Source organism: Physeter macrocephalus, chromosome 1, assembly GCF_002837175.3.
Source record: "Physeter macrocephalus isolate SW-GA chromosome 1, ASM283717v5, whole genome shotgun sequence".
NCBI lineage: Eukaryota > Metazoa > Chordata > Mammalia > Artiodactyla > Physeteridae > Physeter > Physeter macrocephalus.
This window is the reverse complement of record NC_041214.2, coordinates 42,188,922-42,213,818: the sequence shown is the minus strand read 5'-3', so window position 1 is coordinate 42,213,818 and position 24,897 is coordinate 42,188,922. Positions and strand designations below refer to the sequence as shown.

The 24,897-nt window shown below is 38.1% G+C and overlaps 1 protein-coding gene across 1 annotated transcript in view; it reads right to left on the bottom strand.

Annotated features, from left to right (window-relative positions):
* Window positions 1–513: 513 nt before the first annotated feature.
* Window positions 514–24,897, bottom strand: part of KCNH8 (potassium voltage-gated channel subfamily H member 8) — a 406,549-nt gene continuing 382,165 nt past the window's right edge. The window contains exon 16 of the mRNA XM_024115187.1: window positions 514–1,212. Within this exon, the coding sequence (XP_023970955.1) occupies window positions 514–1,212 (699 nt within the window). The remainder of the gene's footprint in view (window positions 1,213–24,897) is intronic.

Below are 24,897 nucleotides of genomic sequence, written 5' to 3'. Positions count from 1 at the left end.
GACCACTGGCCACCAGCTCTGTGTGACTGATTGTCTAGGAGATGACATGCAGTGATAATTGTCCCTTTGCCTTCTACATTTGAAAAATAGATCAGCGGGAGCTGTGCACTCCCAGGGCCCACAGTCCTATGGATACTGTTCAGGAGTGACACACAGGCACTCAGGAAACAACTTTGCTGCACTTCACAAAAGCCACCTAGGACAAAATGAATCCACACATTCTTTGTCTGGGACTTCTAGCTGCTCAGACCCTCAGGGTCTTTGGACTTTTACCAAAGTCTGTCAAACAGACCAGGAAGTTAATGCCTGTACAGGAAAATGTTCCTATTTTGTTTCTAGGATCCAGGAAGTGTCTGCTACAGTCTGGAGGTGGTTCTGCCTTTCCCCAGATCCTCTCTTCCACAGGTCTCCCAGCCTTGCCCAGTCTTCATGCTGCCAGAGGCTAGAAAGGCAAACCAGGGCTGTCATGCAGTGGTGGAGCTGAAACTGGCGGCTGCCTCACGTGCCCTAATATCATACGTTTATGGAGTTAGTATCTTTCACTTCTGCTGGGCTTGTGACAACTTCCAGTGGAAAGTTCTCTGAGGGCTCAGTAGAGATGGATGCCCTTCCTTCCCGGTCCCAAGATCCTGGCAGGTTTTCCAGACTGAAGGAACTCATGGCTCCTTGGCCCAAGCTGCCCTCCTCCGATCTGCTTGGGAGAACCAGGTGCAAAGATGTTTCTGAGGAGGAGCAGACAGAGGATGAGAGAGTGGCCGAGATGGACTGCAGAGGCATCAGCGTAGTGTCTGACTGTGGAGAGATGCACCTTAAAAACTGCAAATGACCTTCTTGGACAACCTGGTAGTGGGCAGGTGAATAATCAAGGTTAGGAGAATGATACAGTTCACCGCCTGCAGGATTTTGCTCATAAACGCCAGTTCGCTGGGGGCTGCTCCCCACAGAGGAGGGATCCACACTCCATGTGTCAGGGTTGACATTCCCATGACAAATCTGGGCTTGGGTATAAGCGGCTCCACCTGCTTGCAAGTGTAGACACGGTTGGTGCGTGCTCCAGGTCATCCTGGTCTGTAAGCTGGAGGGACACACAGAGGTGGTATGCAGAGAGCAAAACCGAGCGGGCTGCTGGGGGGACACGACGTGTTCTAGAAGTTGCATCACAGTCCTCATGTCTTTGCCTAACTGGGACACCTCCTGAGTCAGTGTCGTTACCTGTGTGGACAAAGCAAAGCAAAAGGCAGCAGTCAGAGGAGAACGGCAGTGATTTCAGAGCAGTGAGGAAGGGAAGTGAGATTTCTCAGTAAGAAGGTCTGGAAGGCTGCTTCGCCTCCAATTCCAGCCAAGCCCAAAGGGTGAATGGGGAGGCTGAGCACCTGATCTAAAGCCATCCTCTCATTCTGAGGGAACCTAGAGAGACACACATAGTCTGGCCTTCTTTTTAAAAAATTTTTACATACATTTTTTTTTCTTATCTTTTTTTTTTTTTTTTTTTTTCCGGTACGCGGGTCTCTCACTGTTGTGGCCTCTCCCGTTGCGGAGCACAGGCTCCGGACGCGCAGGCTCAGCGGCCATGGCTCACGGGCCCAGCAGCTCCGCGGCATGTGGGATCCTCCCGGACCGGGGCGCGAACCCCTGTCACCTGCATCGGCAGGCAGACTCTCAACCACTGCGCCACCAGGGAAGCCCTACATTTTTTAATTGAAGTATTGTTGATTTATAATGCTTCAGGTGGACAGCAGTGATTCAGCTATATATATATATATATATATATATACATATATATGTATATGTATATATATATATATATATTCCTTTTCAGATTCTTTTCCCTTATAGGTTATTATAAAATATTGAATAGGGTTCCCTGTGCTATATAGTAGGTCCTTGTTGATTACCTATTTTATATACAGTAGTGTGTATATGTCAGTCCCAAACTCTTAATTTATCTCCCCTGTTTCCCCTTTGGTAACTACAAATTTGTTTCCTATGACTGTGAGTCTATTTCTGTTTTGTAAATAGGTTCATTTGTATCATTTTTTTAGATTTCACATATAAGTGATATCATATGCTATTTGTCTCAGTCTGACATTCTTAATCAGTGATTTGGGGGTTCTTGGACAAAATTAGAAGTGTGGGTCCATCATCTCTTGTATCTCTGAAATACAGACAGTGTCTTTTGCTTCCTTTCCTCTGAGTTAGTGGGATGCTCCATGGTGCGCACCCACCATCCAAGACACCTCAAAACAATGTGGAGATGTGAGTATTATTGTATATAACACACTCAGCACGCTGCCTGCCCAGGGTAGACACCCAGTAAATGACGGCTCTCACTCCTGCCATTTCTGGTCAAGATCAACACTTATTCAGAGACATACTGGCCTTCAGGGGTAGGGAGGGTGGTAAGAAAGAACTCACAACAGATTTGCTAGGATTTGTCTATAGAAAAGGGAAAGCTGCAAAATGAGAGTTAGAAACGAAAAGATCTTCAAGGTGGGTCAGTCCACATAAGAACGGTGGGGAACCCTGGAGGGCTGGGGTCCATCAGTGAACCGGAACCCCACGGAATTACAACCCCAATTGTGCAGTGTGTTCTTTATTCACTTTTCTAGGTGAGACATTTAGTTTGTATAAGACTTTCAAGGGAGACATGACCCTCAAACTCGCAAGAACTGCTGAAGAGTCTTCATTATCCACTCTACACTTAAACCAATACTATAATTCACCGGAGGATTTATTTTCCTAACAACCACATCACTTTTTTAACCATGGAAGACCACCAGAAAATTGAACTTGACTTATATCCAGCTTTTCTGGATGGTTTCTATTCTTCAAAGTGAGGAAAACCTATATTTCAGAAAGCAGGCCACACATATATTTTCTAGTCTTTGGTTAGATTCATAACACTAACACATAGTGTAATATTTTGCCTTCATTGCTATAAGACTGTATTTTATAAAGGACTTCCCACGCCCTGATTTTACTATCATGAACCAGAAACTCCAATATAAGCAGCTGAACCCACTGGCTAAATACAATCAGAAAACAAAACAAAACAAAACAAGACAAAAGGGCAGTTCAGTTTCAATGAAGCCAAAACCAAGATTGCTGTCTTGGGCAGACTTTTTTCAATATTTAAGTATACATTCCTAATTCATCCAGTAACTTCATTCAGTCCACTTCCTATAAGTGCATTCTGAAACTAATTCTCCATGGCAGGCCCATCAGGAGGTAGTGTCGCTCAAATCAGGCATTTTTAAAAGACCAGAAGGAGGTTTTTCCATGGTTCAGGCAACCAACTGGTAACACCTGCCTTGAAATTGCCAGGCCAAAACTATTTCTGCCTTGCTGCTAGCATGGAACTCGAGGGACCCTATCGAACACTTGCCCAGGCTTTTCAGCAGATCTAAAACTTTTGGTGACAAAAAGATATCTCTGAGACTCACATTTAAGAAGTAAAACAGTGAATCTGAGACAGAGTCTATGTGTTTTGAAATTTTCACTGCAGGTTGTCAATTTTATAACTTGCCAAAACTCAATTCTAAAGTACACGGGTGATGCAAATCATCTCTGGATCTCAGCACCGCAGACATGCACCAAGGGGTTCTATCTTGAGTTGATTAGCCCCTCTATCAAAATTTCAGAAGACAAAGTTGATACTAAATGAGATGTTTGAAGGATATATTAACCGTCCCCTTCCTGTAGGTTGTCTAAGTTAATGCCTGTATCAAATTCACCAGGGTTCAGCTCCCAGTAAGAATGCTTTCAGTCGGCCTTAGCATTGAATAAAGACATAATCTTTGAAGCGCAACTTTGCATTTTAGACACAGCAACAATTATGTTATCCAATAAAGGAGTAAATTTATAATACAACAAGCTTTTAGGTCCGTTTTCCCTATTGGATCTACAAACAACACTAAGATCAGCAGGGACACACCTGTAAAGTGGGGACACTAAGGCCCAGAGGTTCAATGACATTTTAAGGTCTCTTATTTCATGAATGACAGTTGTTGGTCTGGAATTCAAGCCTTCTAGCTTTGGTGCTCTATTACAGTATATTAGAGAAGACATTGCTTAAGTGTTGAGAGATTTTTGCTAACGTGGTCAGAATTTTTGAAGAGCACGGATGATACAAAAAGGAGCCTCGTGTAAAAGTTGTCTGAAATGGGTTCTTTTTTTTTTTTGATTTCACATACAAGCAATGTCATATGGCATTTGTCTTTGTCTCACTTACTTCACTTAGTATGATAGTCTCTAGATCCAACTTATACACAAAATAGAAAGAGACTCACAGACATAGAAAACAAACTTATGGTTACCAAAGGGGAAGGGTGGGGGGGAGGGATAAATTAGGAGCTTGGGATTAACGTGTACACACTACTGTATATAAAATAAACAAGGGCCTACTGTATAGCACAGGGAAATCTACTCAATATCTTATAATAACCTATAAAGGAAAAGAATATGAAAAAGTCTCTCTCTCTCTCTCTCTCTCTATATATATATATATATATGTACATATATATACACACACATATACATATATGTATGTATAACTGAATCACTGCTGTACACCTGAAACTAATACATTGTAATTAAAAATAAAATTTTAAAAAAACTTGTCTGAAATGGTAATTCACATTCAAATAAGTAAATAGTGTCATCTCTAAAAAAATAGGAGACACAGTAAAATTTCTTCACAGCAAATTATATGAGTGGAACAAGACCAAAAAAGTTTGTACAGGGACGTCCCTGGTGGCCCGGTGGTTAAGAATCCGCCTGCCAATGCCGGGGACACGGGTTCGAGCCCTGGTCCGGGAAGATCCCACATGCCACGGAGCAACTAAGCCCATGCACCACAACTACTGAGCCTGCGCTCTGGAGCCCGCGAGCCACAACTACTAAGCCTGCGTGCCTAGAGCCCGTGCTCCACAGCAAGAGAAGCCATCGCAATGAGAAGTCCGCAACGAAGAGTAGCCCCTGCTTGCCGCTACTAGAGAAAACCTGCGCACAGCAACGAAGACCCAACACAGCCATAAATAAATAAATAAATAAATAAATAAATAAATAAAAGACAACATGCTTTTAAAAAGAAAAGGGTTTGTAATAAGGGAAAATTTGGAAGTGGGCAATATGCTAATAGACATATTGCTGATGAACTATTTTTTTTCTAGCTTTCAAAAGAAACAGATATTTTCCTATGGCTGAAATACCCTTCCAAGGCCACGTTCTTGGCACTGAACTTTTCCTGAGCATTTACCGTAACTTTGAGGCCATGAACTTTGAATGGGACTCCAGAGTCTTGACTAGCTCCAGGAATGTAAATAGCATTAACATTTTCAGAAAACAAAATTACTATATTAGCTTGAACTAAGAGGAACCCAAGGAAATAGAGCTTTCTTTAGCTCTAGAGGGTAATGTTCAATTTACATCAGGGAAGATTTCTGTCACTGTGGCACTGGGGACACACCCCTGCCCCTTATTAAAGTTGCACAGGGAATTAATCCTTATCAGGTAAGGGATCTCTCCCTTTGTAAGGGCAAAACCAGCTGCCACAGGAGAGATGGCATCTCCTGAGGGTAGAGACTCTGGTGTCACTGAAGGTGACAACATACTGCCACAGAGAGTAAAGTTTCACAGCACTTTTGTTTACTGCTTCCTGCTCGTCTTGCTGACAAATTCATTCTAAAACAGGAAAGGCTTTAATCTTAATCAAATGTAGAAAGCAGAGAATGCAAAGTCTCTACTTTCTAAGGGGGGGTGGGATTCAATGTTTTTTCACAGCACAGTTAAGAAGATGGGCATTTGCTAAAAAAGGTGGTTGGAACTACCTTATGAACAAGGCACTGTCTGTCCACTTAAAGAGATGTCTTCAAAATACAACATAAACCCAGAATGCTGCAGAGATAGGTCAATAAAAACAAAAAATCATTTGGATCCAATGAACCAATGTTTTCCCATTTACTTCAACAACTGTTTATACTATTTAAATGTCTTCTGTCACTCATATTAGAAAACGGAGCAGGTATTACGAAGCCCTTCACAAGTCCCACTTGGGTTTTTTTTAATCATTAATTTAATTTTTTAAAATTGAAGCATGATTTACAATGTCACATTAGTTTCAGGTGTACAAAAGTGATTCAATTATACATCTCTCTCTCTATATATATATATATTTTTTTCAGATTCTTTTCCCTTTTAGGTGATTACAAAACATTGAGTAGAGCTCCCTGTGCTCTACAGTAGGTCCTTGTTGGTTACCTGTTTTATAGTAGTGTATATATGTTAATACCAAACTCCTAATGTGTCCCTTCCCTCCCTTTCCCCCCTGGTAATCATAAGTTTGTTTTCTATGTCTGTGGGTCTGTTTCTGTTTTGTAAATAAGTTCATTTGTATCATTTTTTTAGATTTGGCATTTAAGTGATAGTATATATTGATCTTTCTCTGTCTGACTTCACTTAGTATGATCATCTCTAGGTCCATCCATGTTGGTGCATACGGCATTATTTCATTCTTTTTTATGGCTGAGTAGTATTCCATTGTATATATGTATCACACCTTCTTTAACCATTCATCTGTCGATGGACGTTTGGGTTGCTTCCATGTCTTGGCTATTGTGAATAGCACTCCCACTTGGTTTTTTAATGGCCCGTTTCCTGCATTTTCCCCCTTGCACACCATCAGTCTGAATGCAGTGGGGGTCACATCACACTGCCCTTGTGAAGGCTGTACCTCTGACTGGGGTCTCTTCTCCTCGGCCCCTTTCTGCCTGGTAAGTTTCTCTCCCTTCAAACATCTAATCCCTCATTTCCTCTGAAGAGCTTTTTCCTGACAGCTCATTGATACTCAAAGAGCAGTTTGAGCATCAATAGGACTGTCTGTCCAACCAGGCTCTGAGTTCCATGAGGGTAGAAGTTACTATTTACCTCAGTGTCTCCTGGACTCTGGGCAATGCCTAGAACACAACATGCACTCAGTAAATCTTGAATGTATAAATGAATGCAATTCCTGCCATTTTGAAGGGCTTGGTACTCCTATTGCTTTCAATTTTTATTTTATGTTATCTCATGATTTTACCATAAACATCATGGGGGAAAGATTCCTACTACAAAATTATGTTGGGAAATCTGTAACTGTCACTCTTCACCCCAAGTAAATATGTTAAAAGTAGGTATTATGACTGTTAAAGTTTTGCGTATAAATTTCCTGAATCAAATCCTTGGGTGTTTCCCAGTTTTAAAGAGCAGGTGGCATTTCCACCACTAAGAATCCCTTTTATTTTACTGTGTTTCCTTCATAACTGTAGATATAGGTCTCTTTTGGCCAAGACTTCTGCTATTTATCTTGCTGCTCTGTAACTTGTCCCAGCATAAACTTGATTTCCGTGGGTAGTTGTGATTCCCTGGGGAAACTTCCCCTTTTACTGACTCCCATATCTCACGAGTACATGGTGAGTGCCCAGTGACAAATTCAATTAAGTTAGTCAGAGTTGTTTTATCAGCTGAAATTTGGCATAGCTTTTTGCATCCCTAGTTGCCACCCTTCATGGTTATTTTATTTATTTATTTTAATTAATCAATTAATTAATTAATTTTTGGCTGCACTGGGACTTCATTGCTGCGCGTGGGCTTTCTCTAGTTGAGGCGAGCGGGGGTTACTCTTAGTTGCGGTGTGCAGGCTTCTCATTGTGGTGGCTTCTCTTGCTGTGGAGCTCAGGCTCTAGGCACACCGGCTTCAGGTAGTTGTGGCACGCACGCTCTAGAGCACAGGCTCAGTAGATGTGGCGCATGAGCTTAGTTGCTCCGCGGCGTCTGGAGTCTTCCCGGACTAGGGCTTGAACCCGTATCCCCCTGCATTGGCAGGCGGATTCTTAACCACTGAGCCACCAGGGAAGTCCCTTCATGGCTATTTTAGATGTGGCCTTCTGATTATTTCCACTTCAAAATATAGTAGATAAAGAAAGCATAACTTAATACACATTATTCTTTTACTTGTGTATTAAGTTACACTTTCTTTACCCGTTTTTTTCCCTCTCCCTTCTCATTCTTCAGTACATAGGAATCCATCGGTCTGGAATTTAAAACTGTTAGCCAAACCAGTTCACCATTACCATCTGTGTAGGCAATTGTTCACATCCAAGATTTCTCTAGCCCTTCCGAAGTCCCAACTGTTAGGAAGAAGAAGTGATGAAAACACCATCTGTGTATCCAAGTAATTCAGTGTTCTAGCCAAAACTTTGGAGCATCTAAAGACTATTCCCTTCTCTGTTCTCCCAACACCATGCATTTAACCGACAAGTCATTAGCTATTTAGAAGGTTTCCAGGCAGTGTATTCACTCTTTTGAGCAGCATCTCCCATCATGAATAGAAACACGTGTGTGACAACTGACTTGTCAACTGTCCACGATAATCCACCCACTGATCTTTCCATACTGCTAAGAAGGGAATCACAAAGTGCCACAATTTTTCTATTTCTGCCATATCCAGGTTTCCTCCGAACTTCTGTTTGGTGCAGAAATAAATCACTGTCGCCTACATTTCCAGAGTACCTGGGTTTCTCCTTTCACGTTTAATTTGTTTCATTCATGTGACAGTACTTCTCATCCTCCTGAGTCATATTTCAACAAGGGCTTTGTTGTGACGATTAAATAATATGATGGATGTTAAAGTTTATTCCCCACAGGATTGGTATTATGTCAGAATTTCAGGTGTCTGGATTTGATAATGCAACACAGGCCTTAAGCTTAGTTGAAACTTTGTGGTAGGGAATACTAACCCAGGAAACACTGAGCCCAAAGAATATAAAAGCCAGTTATCTCTGTAACTCCTCTTCAGCCTCAGCATGGAGAGGCAAACCATTCCTGTTAACACTGTTACATAATTAATATTGGAAGAAACAGAGGCTCCACATTTCAGCATTGCCTTGTGTGGATCTTTCCAGTAGCAAACAATAACAGCAATAACCAGAGCTTTTGAAAAATTTTGATGAAGATCCTGTATCCTGTATCCTTAAGTCTAAGGTTTGAGAAATTGTAGTCAGATGGATTAAGAATTTTCTATAAAGGATGAGTGAGTCAAAATACAATGATGTGCAGCTTGGTGTTGGTACGAATTGAGTGAGGACCAATGTGGTGCAGGGGTGGGTGTGGGTACTGTGGTCTTTATAGTTCTTTATAGTAGCTCAAGGTCTTACACATATCTTGCCATCTATAAATGTTTGTTGATACATGAGTAATTTAATAAATGGTAAATTTCATGGCTAATTTCTTACTATGAGTTTGTTATTTTCATTTGAACTTAAATAACTTTCTTCAATCTCCCCTAAATAGCACTGCAAGACACAGAAGTAAGTATCACTATGCATCTAGCAGGTAAGAATGTTTCATATGATCTCGGTGTTTCATGGAAGCCCCCACCACTTCAAAATAGGAGATTTTCAAAACACTGTGTTATTATATGGTTTAAAGAATCCAACTGTGATGTTGGTGACCTGTGGTACCAATAACACTTGCATGGCCAGCTTTTATATGTGCATTTTGGTACAAGCACAGATTTGCTTTTTTAGTGTGTCTTTGGATTGTGCCTTTTGCAAACAGGAGTGTGAGTTTCATAATGAAGCCCAGAATGTGTCTTTGACAATATCTTTCATTTCACATAGAAAATAACTTCCTTTCGTCTTCTATTATTCTTGTTTTACATTTCTCAATCTTAGCTATTGGTATGGTATAATTCATGGACTCTGAGTATAACCAAAACTTCAGTTGATAGAGAAAAAATGTGATTTCCATTTCTGTGCATTCAGTGAGCAGATGGGGAATGCATCTGTTGATATAATCTTCTTAGCTTGAGGAGTTCTTGACCTGTCACTCAATTTTTGCCAAACATGTACACATTTTCCTGTCAGACACAATTTTTCTAAATTCAGGGATACTAATTACACCAATCCTCTCCCCCTGCTATGAACACATATACATTTTTACAAACTCTGATTCAGGTAATTAAATGGTCTTTCATTTAATCCTTTGTTATGTTGCATATTTATCATGAGATTCAGACAAGTTCAATCAAACTCCATCAGCAGGCAAAACAAAAAAGACGATCGGCATAATTTCATCTTTGCGTCTTTTGCTTCACAAAGCATTCAAAAACAAGTGACAGTCTTTTTATTTGTCAGCTAAAATAATAATTATACTCGGCACTTGCATAAATTTCAGACAAAGGAAGATCTCAGGCCCATTACTGATGAAAGTTATAAATCTTTGCCTACAGCTGGAGAGACTAGAATGTTGGTGGGTGAAGTGGCTTCGCTGAGGTCACACAGGAATAGTACCAAGGGCTTTGCTTTTGCAGGTGCATTTGATGCCTCTCAAATTATAATAAGAGAAGAATACAAGTCTAGCATGACCAATACAAAATGACCAATTATAGTCTTGATAGCAGTTACTCCAGTGGTTTCACTGAATTTCTGCAAGCTCAGGTCATTTGACACAACTGTATTACTTTAGCTGTACTATGCTAATCCATTATTTATCAACCCTTTGATTGCTTTCCTCGTCTTCATTCCTGCTCCTGTGACAAAGTTTGATTAGTATCTGAACTGCTTTCTGGCAAAGGGATCCTCACCGCTATCATGAACACCAGACAAAAGTCTGTCTCCTTTCAGAATACCAATTGCGTAGGGCAGTGCTTGTCAAGATTTAACTATACAGGACTCATGGTGCTCTTGGCTCCAGCTCTCAGAGTCAGATCAATAATTCCTCTTCTTATGGATATAGTTCCTATTCTTATGGATCTAGTCCCTTTGGTTAACTCTTCATAGACTGATCTTTCAGTAAGAGCTTAAAATTGAGTCTAACCCACTTTTTTCAATTCCTTTGGCAAGTTTAGAGTTGGAGTTTTTCATTTGTTTAGCTCTTCTTTCTTTCAACAGTTTTGTAGTTTTCTGTATACAAGTCTTGTAGCTCCTTGGTTAACTTTATTCCTAGGTATTCTATTCTATTCTATTTATACTATTGTATGTGGGGTTGTTTTCTTAATTTCTCTTTCTGATAGTTCATTGTTAGTCCATAGAAATGCAAAGGATTTTGGTATGTTGACTTTGTACCCTGCAACTTTACTGAATTAGTTTATTAGTTCTAACCGATTTTTGGTGGCACATTGAGGCTTTAGGGTCTTTGTTCTTAGCGGCTCCCTGAATTTGAGACCTGTCCGTGTCTCAAAGCAGACAACATCAGTGAGCACTTAGATGCAGGCGGATTAGAAACCGACACCCAGGCAGCAGCTGGGAAAGTATGCAGTCCAATCCCTTTGAGGGAGAAACTGAGAGATGGACGTTTTTGCTGAGCCTGGGTATATAGCCATGGCGGTGCTTCTGTGTTCTTTAAAAACTGCTTCTTTGTTTACTATAGTCCCGTGGGGCTTCTGAACATAAGCCCCATTGGCTTACAGAGCTAGGTGTTTGGGGGGACCATCCCTCACGTAGGAACCTTACAAGTTGGGGGCACTAGATGCGTGGTCCAAACCCTTCAGTCTCAGGGAGAAGCTGCAAGTTGGGGGTTCCCTCCTGATCGCCTGATGCTATGTCAGGGATGGGGTTTATGTGTGACACAAAAGTATGTCTCAGCGGCCCCTACCTGTTTCCCTATGGGCATTTTTTCATTCACCTGCTGGGTAGGAGTCACCCAGCTAGTTTCTGTATTTCTCTCAGAGGGAATTATTCTGTGTGTAGCTGTACATACAGTGCATCATCCATTGGAGGAGGGAAATTCAGGTGCTTTCTGTGCTGCCATCTTGGAGCATTTGTTATCTATTTTATTGTTTTAATCCATTGTATTTCTTACCTTTACTGAAGCTCAAATTATCCCATCTTTGGCCACTGGGAGACTCTTCATATTGGCTCCTGAGTTCTTTCAACATCATACTAACAGGGTTTGATAGCTTTCTTGCTGTGCTCTGAACACAAAGGTGTTCCAGACTCATCATGTATATTTCATGCCCCAGAATTGGAAACAGCCATTCATACAAGAAACTCTGGTTTCCTTTAGTGGGAAATTGTATTTCAAGACCATACTTGAGGCACAGAAATATTTACTGTTATTGGGCTAGCCACTGTTTTTATTCCTTTTCTGTTAAAAGAGCTTGGAGATGTATGCATGCTTATGATAGTACATCAGTTCACACTAGTGTTTCTAATTCCATTTCAGGACTATAGTGTTCTTACTTAACATTTTTCCATATTATATTTGTATCTCCTTTATTCTACACTGTGAATTCTGGTTATTGAGGTACAGAGAATGATATAATTAGGATATGCCATAATTATAGGCATACATCATTTTACTGCACTCTGCTTTATCATGCTTCATGGATATAGCGGTTTTTTGTTGTTGTTGTTGTTGTTTTTGCGGTATGCGGGCCTCTCATTGTTGTGGCCTCTCCCGTTGCGGAGCACAGGCTCCGGAGGCACAGGCTCAGCGGCCATGGCTCACGGGCCCAGCCGCTCCACGGCATGTGGGATCTTCCCGGACCGGGGCACGAACCCGTGTCCCCTGCATCGGCAGGCGGACTCTCAACCACTACGCCACCAGGGAAGCCCGTTTGCTTTGTTTTACAAATTGAAGATTTGTGGAAACCCTGCATTGTCAGATAATGGTTAGCATTTTTTAGCAATAAAGTATGTTTTAAATTTAAGGCATGTACATTCTTTTTCTTAGACATAATGCTATTGCATACGTAACAGACTACAGTATAGTGCAAACAAAAGTTTTATATGGATTGGGAAATTAAAAAACTTGTGTGACTCACTGTATTCTAATATTTGCTTTATTGCAGTTGTCTGGAACTGAACCTGCAATATTTCTGAGGTGCGTCTACATTCATTTGCTTTACCCTCCCTCCCATCACTCATGCAACAGTCTCAGCATATCAGTACAGTCTACATGACAAATTATGATTATTGAAAACAGTTAAAAATTTTTTTTGGCATATTCTATTATCATTCTCTCCTCACTCCCTTTTTAAAAAAAATGGTTCTGCTATATTTACATTGTCAGGGCATATGGCCCTTGACAACGTATACTCTCTCCCATTTGACTTTCTTTTAGATTTGGTACTATAAATAAGTACATATTTAATGCTGATGAACTTGTCCTACAACAGTTTTTTTCAAGTCATCTTGGTTTTCTGAATCTTGTTCTCTAGGACATTCTTCAGGAAATGTATATGGGAATAATATTCCCTGAGTTCTTTCATATTGATTACAGTTTGATACTTGATGATAATTTTTGCTGAATAAAAAATCCTTAGTTTACACTTTACTTTCTCAAGAGTCTTATATATTTTGTATGTAATTCCATCTTCTAGCATAAAGTGTTGCTGTCTAAAAGTCTAATGATAGTCTAGATTTTTCCCTTGCAAGTCCTTTATAAGATCTTTTTTGGCTAGTTGCCCAAAGGATTTTTTTTTCTCTTACTTTAAAGTCTAGTAATTTCACTATAGCACATAATTTCAATATCTAGTTTCATTTTTAAAAAATTTCAGGAGATTTTTATTGGAGTATCAATTTTAGTGTTTGTTAGTGTAGAAAGCCTAAACTTGGCTTTCTTCTTCAGAGACTTGTATTTTTTGTATGTTCGATCGTTTTTGTGTATCTTAAATATTTGTCACCTTCCCTAAAAAATCTTCTTCATCTAGATTAGATGCTTTACATTTTCCTTCTTTTTCACCATCTGTTTTGGCAAATGTGTTTATTTGCTCTTGTGTTGCTTCTAATTTAGTCAATTTCTACAGTGATTCTTTTCTCACTTCTAATTTCCTCTTGAATTTTTTTTCTAACTGTAGAGTTCTATCATTTCATGAAATAAGAAAGAAGACCTTTAAAGGATATAACGTTTTAAATTTCTTTAAAGCACATCTGAAACATGGGAACAGTTATTATTTGCCTAATATGAATAATAGTTATTTGCATATCTGTTGTAGAAATTTCTATATGTTTAGCTCATGGTTAAAAAGGGAAAACAAAATATTCAGTATGTACACTAGAGTCTTATTTTTATAACAATACCTATGTGCCTTTAATTTAAAAAAAAAAACAAATATTTTACATGAAAAAAAGAACTAATTTTCATCAATTGTTTCTTCTTTATCTTTTGTTATTGTACATTTCAATGACCCATTTTTAACCACTGCCAATCAATATCCAAAAAAGCCTGCCAAGAGGTTAGGTTCTTACTGAATTAATGCAGAGACTCTTCCTTCACTTTCAGAGCAGCTGAGCAATGAACGTCGCAGTGAGAAAGACCGACCCAGCGAGGTCTAGAAGAACACTTTCATGGAGCCAGTGTGTGTCAGGGCTCTAGAAAGAGTCTTCTTTTAATCACTGGCAGACACCTTCCCCAATCAAGTTTCTGGTACTGTAGCTTTAAACACAAACAAGTATTTCCCTAAGAAACTCTTTAATAAATGTTATTTGAACACAACTCTTCATCTCCAAGGCTAAGGAGATTCAGTTTAGAAAGTGAACTTGCAGATCACCAACTGAGGCCAGCACAGGACTGTAGTAACGGTATCTTGTACCAATGATTTGATTTGATTTTAAAAATACATTGAAAAGGTCAGTAAATTACCAGTGAATTTCCCAAGCCCCTTTCTTTCCTTAACACTCTTTATCATTTTATTTGCTTTAATATGCACTCCTTTTTTGTTTGTTTGTTTTAAGATTTGAAAATGCTAACATGTGCAATAGTCATGCATGGGAAATATATATGGGAAAACATATGGGAAATCAATAAATTCCCCTTGAAAAAACATATAGTACATTTTATCAGGCTTTCTTGAAAAGCTCTTTCTGAAATTATCCTATCCTAAAATTATATGTCCACGATTTAATCCAGCCTTAGATTTAAGTATCTATCTGGCCAATTTAAGGACTCAAAGGCTCACATGTTGAGGTAGGCTTCTGATATTTCAGAGAGGAAATCTTTTCAATAGAGACCAAGGATGGTCTGCTTGGAAAGCTAACCCTCCTGGGCTGGACTGAGGTCTTGTTTCCAAGTCACTTGATGCATGTGTGATGTTCTCTGGACCTCAGTTTATGCATCTGCAATAGCAGCATGTCTGTATCAGGATTTCTAAAGTCTCTTCAAACTCAAAACTGAAATCCCATTTTCCCTCTTCTATTCAATGTCCTAATGCTTAATGGTTAAAATGGACATAATGCATAATCCAAGCATCTTTTATTCATTCATCAACCATAAATATGTGTCTACCATGTGCCAATTGATAACAAAGGGAAAAGCAGATAAAGATTCTTGTCCTCCTAGAACTGACTTTCTAATGGGGGGCGGTGGTAGAGGCAATGAAAATGTAGATAAATAAACCATGTGGTGTAGTAGGGGTTTGATAGGATTTTGAGGGAAAACAAATTTGGAAGTATATTTGGGGAGAGGGGCCTGCTATTTTAAAAAGACTTGTCAAGGAGGAACTCATTGAGAAGCTGACACTTCAGCATAGACTTGAGAGAGGGAAGAGAGCTGCCCATGCAGATGTCTTGCGAAAGAGGTTTCTGAACAGAGAGAAGGAACACAAGACCTTGAGGTGCTTTTATAAGCTGAAACATTATGATGGGCAATAACCTCTGTTCTGGAAGTATCATCTGTAGGACACTGGGGTCATTTGTCATTGTCTTTGAGAAACTGGGTTGTGGGGGGCAGAGGCAAAAGAAGTTGATTATGATGATGAAGAGTCTGGATCTCACATCACTTGAGTAAAGTTTCAAGGAAGAGAGAACATTTATAGAAGGAGAAAATATGCTACAGAGCGGGGAGGAAAAGAGAGATTAGCTATCTTCAAAATTTAAAGTATTTCATTAAAAAAGATCAATTAGGTGGCTTTTTCTGTTCTAATCAAGAGCAAAAGAAGTAGGAAAAATGAATAACAGGTTTTACAGAGTTATATCAGCTAAATATAGCAAAGAGGTTTCTAATAGCTAAAGCAATTGAGAAATGTAGTTGGACACTGTTTGCATGGTTTGCTGTCATTAGGAACATTTGGAGAATTTTTAAAAAGAGATGCCCAGTGCCAACTCTAGGGGTTCTGAGAGTCAGTCCATGATGGGCTACAGGAAAGATTATTTTAAAAATATTTATTCATTATTTTACATATTAATTTATTAAACATATTTATAATCATGTAAAAAATATATTCCCAGAGAATTTGAAAGCACAACCAGGTCTGGGAAGCATTGCCATAGATTTCTCTGGAGCATGGTGAGATTCTTACTACAGAAAATATTCAGGTAAAATAATTTCTTGCCAGTAACCTCAGAAAGAAAATTCTCACATTGGGTGAAAAGTCAGAGTAGGTGTCCTCTAAGATAGCTCTCAATTCTCAGATTTCATGATTCTACCACATTATGAAACTATAACAGTATGAGGTAAATTTGCATAATTATTTGTTTCAGGACAATTCTTTTACCCCTTATTTTTAACAATTGATTATTTCAAATTCTATCCTATCCTGTGGTCATATAAGCACAAAAAGGAAATTTGACTAATTTAGTATTGATTTATATATAAATCAACTGATTTACAAATAAAGACTAATTGAGTATTGATTTATGTATACTGTGTTCATTTCTAATTGTGCACAAGTGAATGGAAAGTGTTGGTCCTCATTTCTCTAGGTGCCTTATTGTTCTCTAATAAGAAGATTGAAAAAAATCCAAGCCTCCTCAAGTTCATGTTTATTTATTTTCTAGTTCTGAACATTGAGTTACTTGAGATACAGAGCATTCTCTATTGCACTTCAGGAAAGTCTGAATACTTTAAAAATAATAAGAATAATTTTGAGGCAATTTACAGAATTGTTTTTGGTGATGTAATCCAAGTTTTTAGGAGTCGTGTGCTCTATTTGGGGAAGGAAGAAATGTTCACATGAAAATAATATAAAACTTTATAAAACCAAATGCTGAATGGCAAGGTTGGAAAGCAGGTGTTGAAGTGCAGAAAAGGGACTTAGGAATTGGGATTCATCGTGGAAGAGTCAAGGAGATTCACAGGAGATTGGAGGTAGAATGAATGTTAAAGGAATTGAAGCCCTTTTGATAGATCTGTGGCGTTCTCATTTTTAAAGAAGGGAAATTAATGTTAGTAGGGAGAAGATAGGAAAGAAAAAGGCTTCTGCCAACCTTTCCAACTCTAGGATCCTAAAAAAAAATTCCAACGTCATTCATAGTTGTTGGATTGGATTAATTATTGAACTTAATTTTCCTATCGATGAAATGAAAAATGGCAGAGCTAAATGTTTTTGAAAGATTGCATCAACTTACAAACTTTTAGGAGGTATGGGGTTGATTACCCTTGCCCGTTTTTTAAAAATAACCAGTAATTCTGAAACTATCATTTAGTGGGCAGTTAATAACTACCTACCAGCAACTGGCTAATTTCTAGGAATGAATAATTAATAACCAATGGTTTAATTTCCTTTGAATTTTCCTATACTTGTTTGTATACATAGTAACTCATTTTACTAAATATTTCCATTTGTATCTCTAAAATAGATCCACTTTCCAACCAACTCTGCCCCTTGGAGGCTGGCTTGTATGATTTCCATCAATAGGCTCATTGGCTCTTTGGCTTCTGGCTGGGTTTGGCCATTGAAGAACACCATCAAATCAGAGGGAGGCAGGAGAGAGAGGTCAGGGCATGTGTCCTCTGGCTGCTTTCCTGCAGGGTTGAGGTGGGCAGGTCACAGAAAGTACCAACGAAAGATCATGGCTCCTGTCACATAGCTTTCTCCATCCAGCTTTCTCTGACTCAAGATTCTGTAATAATTTTCTACTCTGGCCCCGCAGACCTAGGAGTGGTAGTGAACTTCTGTTGACATTGCCCCAGAGTGGGAGGGGCTGTTCCATCCTTTGTGGTTTCCCTACACTCTACTAACTCCTGTAAATACTCCTTTTATTCAACTCATCGCAAATTGCTCATTTGGAATGTGGCGTTGGTCTCACTTGGACACATAACTGTCATATCCATTTAGTCCCTCTATTCAAAGATGAGAAGAGGCCCATATATAAATACTCCCAGGCAAAGAGGACAAAAATAGTTGATCTCCAAAAGTTACATGCATTTAAAATCTACACCTCACAGGACAAGCTTTTGAGTGGCGTATTTTTTTTTTCTTTTGAGAGAGCCTCAGTATTCTTGAGCATTTATTTTAATTAATCTACTTATTTATTATCAGTAAAATTCTTATGAGAGCTACAAATCTGCCTATGCATAGAGGCTTGAGAACTGGAAAATAATCAAAAAGTGTCCTACAAATCATTAATTAGTTGGATATATTCCAGTTTAGAAACCTGTGTCCACAAAATGCAAGACTAATATCAACAATACATATGTATTAAAATGAAAAAGCATAATGGTTTTGCCAGCAGTTTAAATGGACTTTGTTTTTCTATGTCAAAAAGTGAAGTATACAGCCTTTGCTTATGTCTTGCTTTCAAGAATTTATGGTCAAGTACTATTTATGATCATGATGAGGAAGAAAAGAGACTGTACAGTCAGATATTGGGATGGTCTGGCAATTCTATCAGTGTGTTTCAGTTGAATCAACTGTCGATGAAAAGATATAATGATAACACCAATTCAGAGGACTAAAGAATAACTTTACCATAGGGTATTAATCATGTAGGTTTCCTTGTGTGAATTTCTGATAGAACCCTGAGTTTTCACAGCCATTTAGGAAAGTAGTAAAGCAACTTTTTTTTTTAATTGAAGTATCATTGATTTGCAATGTTGTGTTAGTTTCAGGTGTACAGCAAAGTGATTCAGTTATACATACATATATTTATATACTCTTTTTCAGATTATTTTCCATTATAGGTTATTACAAGATATTGAATTTAGTTCCCTATGCTGTATAGTAGGTCATTGTTGTTTATCTAAGTAAAGCAACTCTTAATTAAAGAACAACCTGTTATTACTATTCTATTTATTTGACTGAAAGAGCCTTCACTGATCTAGTGACACAAATTTAAAACTTATCTGGTAGCTTTCTCAAATATAACCTAGAAAACAACTGAGATTCTCTCTGTTTTTCAGCAGAAAACATTTCATTACCTGTATGTGTTTGCTTGGTTATTGTATGACACACTTAATTGGGGATATATTGGCATTCAATCTTAAGCAAAGGAAAGAGGAGACAAAATTTTCCTATTAATGTTTGGGTGCTGTGGTATTTATTACTAGTGCTTACCAGTATCTAGTTTTCTGTTACTTCTGGAGTACACAGAAAATTATACTTTTTTATCTCTTGAAATTAATTGTATCAATGGAATTAGTTCTAGTTAATGAAATATAAACAGAAACGATGTGTATATCTTTTGAGCCAAAACAATTGTCTGCACTCTGCTCTTCAAATGGAACATAGCTAATCAATGACATTCCAGGTAGTGGTGCCTCCTCGAGCTAACTAATATTAGGCGTTTGCTTGAACAAGAAATAAATTTGAACCAATGTGATTTGGAGTTTGTTTTTTACCTCAGTATACTTTACCCTGTAACAATGCCTATCTGAGAATAATGTGACTCTTCAATATTTCAGAGAAAGTTACTAGACTTTTTCGAGGAAGTTGCAAATGAGAAAGTTAAAAGATATTAAAAGAAGTTAAAGGATGTCGATGTTACAAAACAATTTGAAATTGGATGTATAGTCTTAGTGACTATTATAAAATGATGCTTTAAAGCCTTAGGAAAATAGTGGATCTAGGGAGATAATTGGAATAGCTATTTTTAAAGAACATGATCTATGATCCACTTATGAAATGTGATGCAAACACAATCGTGTCGGAAAAGAAGATGCTTTTCTGTCAGTCTCCATAGCAACAAGAACTTGGACTCTAACATGCTAGAGGCCACGTTGATATGCATAAATTTCTCAAATCTCTTAACAGTGTGCTAATGTGTCAGTGAAACAAAGGGCTCCAGATCACTCAGTGAGATTCCCAGCAAAGTAGTGGTGTCAAGAATAGAGCTGGTCTTCCCCAAATTTTGGTTCTGCTCACATATATGTATAACTTACAATATATGAATTTATAAAAGGTAAAAGTCACTTTCTAAATTCTGGAGTTTGAGAAAATGTTTAATTTTGTCTCATAAAAAGAGCCACAACATCTTGGCCATAGGGGAATATTTTTTTAAAAAATTAGAAGGAAAAGGATTATTCCCACCAAAGTAGCTTGAACATTGAAACAGGCTAATGATTTAAACTGGAAATAAAGCCACTGGTCTGACAAACAGAAGGTATTTTGTGGATGTGCCGGGTTTTTTTTGTTTTTGTTTTTTTGTTTGTTTGTTTGTTTTTTGCGGTAAGCGGGCCTCTCACTGCTGTGGCCTCTCCCGTTGCGGAGCACAGGCTCCGGATGCGCAGGCTCAGCGGCCATGGCTCACGGGCCCAGCCGCTCCGTGGCATGTGGGATCTTCCCAGACCGGGGCACGAACCCGCGTCCCCTGCATCGGCAGGCAGACTCCCAACCACTGTGCCACCAGGGAAGCCCGATGTGACGGTTTTTATTTACCAACGTGACTGGGCCATGGGGTGCCCAGACATTTGGTCAAACATTGTTCTGGGTGTGTCTGTGAAGCTGTTTCTGATGAGATTAACATTTGAATCGGTACACTGAGTAAAGCAGATTGTCCCTAATGTATGTGGGCCTCCTTCAATCAACTGAAGACCTGAATAGAACAAAAAGTCTAAGAGGGAACTCCTCCTGCCTGACTATTGATCTGGTACATCAGTCTCCTCCTGCCTTCAGACTCAAACTGAAACATAGGCTCTTCTCGGGTCTCGAGCCTGCTGACTTTTGGACCAGGACTTACAGACTTATACTATTGGTTTTCAGACCTTTGGATTGGACCTGGAACTACATCATCAGCTCCCCTGGGTCTCCAGTTTGGCAACTGCAGATCTGTGACTCCTCAGCTTCCTAACTGCATGACGCAATTCCTTATAATAAATCTCTCTCTCTCACTCACTCTCTGTTAATATATGTGTATATCCACATATATGTTTTGGGCAACATATGAGAAGTACAAACCTTTATAGAAATCAATTGGTAAAGACTGTACTTGAAGTGAACTTTAAGCAGGTGCAAAAACAAAAATCAAGAATGTTCTGGGAACATGAAAAAGAGACCCAAAATAAGAACGTGAATACATCCTAGTATATAAAATGGGGTGAAACCAAACTCAGAATAGGATAAAGTAAAAAAGGAAGATGAGAATTTTGGATAACATCTGAAAAAGGCTTCTTCCTTAGTTCAGTGCTTTTCGTATTTATCCAAGGTATGCTAATGGGAGACAAAATGTTCAGAGTTATTTTGTCATTAAAGTGATGCATAAGCAAATGCATTTGGTTGGTGCAGGCTAAAAATAACTTAATTTAGTTTCTTTACTGCAAGAATTCATAGAGTCTTAGTATGCTAATGACTAATGTGCATCTCTAAGAATATGAGTTAATTTTAAGTAAAATATACCAGATGTATTTAACCACAGAGGAATTGTTCCCTAAGTTTTATTTTAAATCATCTGAAAAAGAACAAAAATGTTCAAGTATTATATATGTTTTTGGAATTATATAAAATAAGTGAGGAACGTCTACCCCTTGGTCTATGTAATCCTGTTTTATTAAGTAACCATCATAAGTGTTTTGAACTTATCTTAAAAAAGAATATTTGATAATGTAAGAAGCCCACAATTAGTAAGTGAAAACAAGCAAACAGGAGATGAATAGAAAATAAAAAGTAAAATAGAAGACATAAATCAAACTATCAATAATATTAAATATGAATGAATTAAGCCATCTAATCAAAAGGCAAATATTGATAGATTGAATAAAAAAAATCAAGACATCTATAAGCTGTCAAGAGAAGACACACATTAGAGTCAAATATACAAGTAGGTTGAAAGAAGAAGGATGAAAAAAGATATCATGCAAAGAGCAACCATAAGAAAGCTGGAAAAGCTATACTAATATCAGACAAAATAGACTTAAAAATTTTACTAGAGATAAAGAAGAAACATTTGGTAAAACAGGTGGCCAACTTTACAGGAAATGATAACAATTATATATCTATATCTATATCTATCTCTCTCTCTCTCTCTCTCTCCCTCTATATATATATATATATATATATGTATATATATATAACAACAGAGCCCTAAATACATGAAGCAAAAAAAAGTCAAAATTGAAGGGAGAAATAGACAATCAGTAATAGTAGTTAGAGACTGCAATATCTCATTTTTAATAATAAATAGAACAACTGGGCAGATCAACAAGGAAATAGAAAACTTGAACATCACAGACCCATAGTCATAGATATAACAGACATCTATAGAATATTCACCCAACAACAGTAGAATACACAGTCTTCTCAAGCGCACACAGAACATTCTGCAGGTAAGACCATATGCTATGCCATTAAGTAAACCTAAATAAACATAACAGGATTAAAATCATACAAAGTGTGTTCTTCAAATATAATGGAATGAAATCGGAAATTAGTAATAAAGAAAATTGGATAATTCTCAAGTATGTGGACATTAAATCACACATTATTAAATAACCAATAGGTCAAAGAGGAAATCACAGGAGAAATTAAAAAATAATTTGAGATAAATGAAAATGAAAACACAACATACTCAAGTTTATGGAATGTAGTTAAAGCAGTGCTTAGGGAGAAATTTATGGTAATACCTATCAAAAAAGAAGAAAGATATATAATCAACTTCACCTTAAGGCACTCGAAAAAGAAAAGTGAACTAAATTCAAAGGAAGCAGGAAATAATAAGGATTAGAGCAGAAAACAATGAAAATAGAGAATAGAAATGAAGAAAAATGATCAAAACCAAAGCTGGTTTTTTGAAAAAAAACCAATTTGTCAACTAAATTGACAAAGCTTCACCTAAATAAAAAGAGAGATGACTCAAATTACTAAAATCAGGAATGAAAGAGGAGACATTACTACCAACATTACAGAAATGAAAAGAATCTTAAGGAAATACTTTGAACGCTATAGGCCAACAAGTAAGATAACAGATGAATTTGACAAATTTCTACAAAGACGTAAACTACTAAAACTGACTCAAGAAGAAATAGAAGATCTAAATAGACCTATAAAAGTAAAGTGATTAAATTAGTAATCAAAAAACTTTCCACAAAGAAAAGCCCAGGACCAGATGGCTTCACCAGACCTTTAAGCGAGCATTAATAGCAATTCTTCACAAACTATTCAAAAACACAGAAGAGGAGGGAACACTTCCCAACTCATTTTATGAGACCAATATTACTCTGACTTGAAAACCAGACAAAGATATCACAAGAAAAAGAAAACTGTAGACCAGTAATTTATGAATATAGATGGCAAAAATCCTCAAAAAAATACTACCAAATTGAATCCAGCAATATTTAAAAGGGATTCTACACCATGACCAGGGGGATTTATTTTAGGAATGCAAGTTTAGTTTGCCATCCCCAAATCAGTAATTAACATAATATACCATATCGGTAGAATAAAGGACAAAAAACAAACACACACATTGTCATCTCAATATATGCAAGAAAAAGCATTTGACAAAATTTAGCATCCCCTTGTGATAAAAACACTCAAAAATCAGGGATACAAGGGTACTCTCTCAACATGAAAAAGGGAATTTATGAAATAACATCATATTCAATGGTGAAAGACAAAGATTTCCTTCCCAAGGGGAGGCACAAGAGAGGGATATTTCTTTCCATTTCTATTCAGTGAAGTACTGGAAGTTCTAGCCAAGGCAATTAGGGAAGAAAAGGTAATAAAAAGCATTTAAATTGGAAAGGGAGAAATAAAACTATCTCTATTTCTAGATGGCACGATCTAATATAAAAAATTTCCAAAAAACCCACCCCCATATTATTAGACCTATTTAAAATGTTTGGTAAAGTTGCAGGATACAAGATGAGCAAGCAAAAATCAGGTGTATTTCCATACACTATAAGTGAACAATCCAAAAATAAATTAAGAAAACAATTTCATTTACAATAGCATCAAAAATATTAGAACTCCCTTAAAAATCTAAAAATAGAACTACCATATGACCCAGCAATCCCACTACCGGGCATACAACCTGAGAAAAACATAATTCAAAAAGAGTCGGGCTTCCCTGGTGGCACAGTGGTTGAGAGTCCGCCTGCCGATGCAGGGGACACGGGTTCGTGCCCCTGTCTGGGAGGATCCCACTTGCCGCAGAGCGGCTGGGCCTGTGAGCCATGGCTGCTGAGCCTGCACGTCCAGAGCCTGTGCTCCGTGGAGGGAGAGGCCACAACAGTAAGAGGCCCACGTACCACAAAAAAAAAAAAAAAAAAGAGTCATGTGCCACAATGTTCATTGCAGCTCTATTAACAATAGCCAGGACATGGAAGCAGCTTAAGTGTCCATTGACACTTAAGAATGGATAAAGAAGATGTGGCAAATATATAAAATGGAATATTACTCAGCCATAAAAAGAAACGAAATTGAGTTACTTGTAGTGAGGTGGATGGACCTAGAGACTGTCATACAAAGTGAAGTAAGTCAGAAAGAGAAAAACAAATACTGTATGCTAACACATATATATGGAATCTAAAAAAAAGGTTCTGAAGAACCTAGGGGCAGGACAAGAATAAGGATGCAAACATAGAGAATGGACTTGAGGACACGGGGAGGGGGAACAGTAAGCTGGGATGAAGTGAGAGAGTGGTATGGACATATATACACTACCAAATGTAAAAGAGATAGCTAGTGGGAAGCAGCCGCATAGCACAGGGAGATCAGCTCAGTGCTTTGTGACCACCTAGAGGGGTGAGATAGGGAGGGTGGGAGGG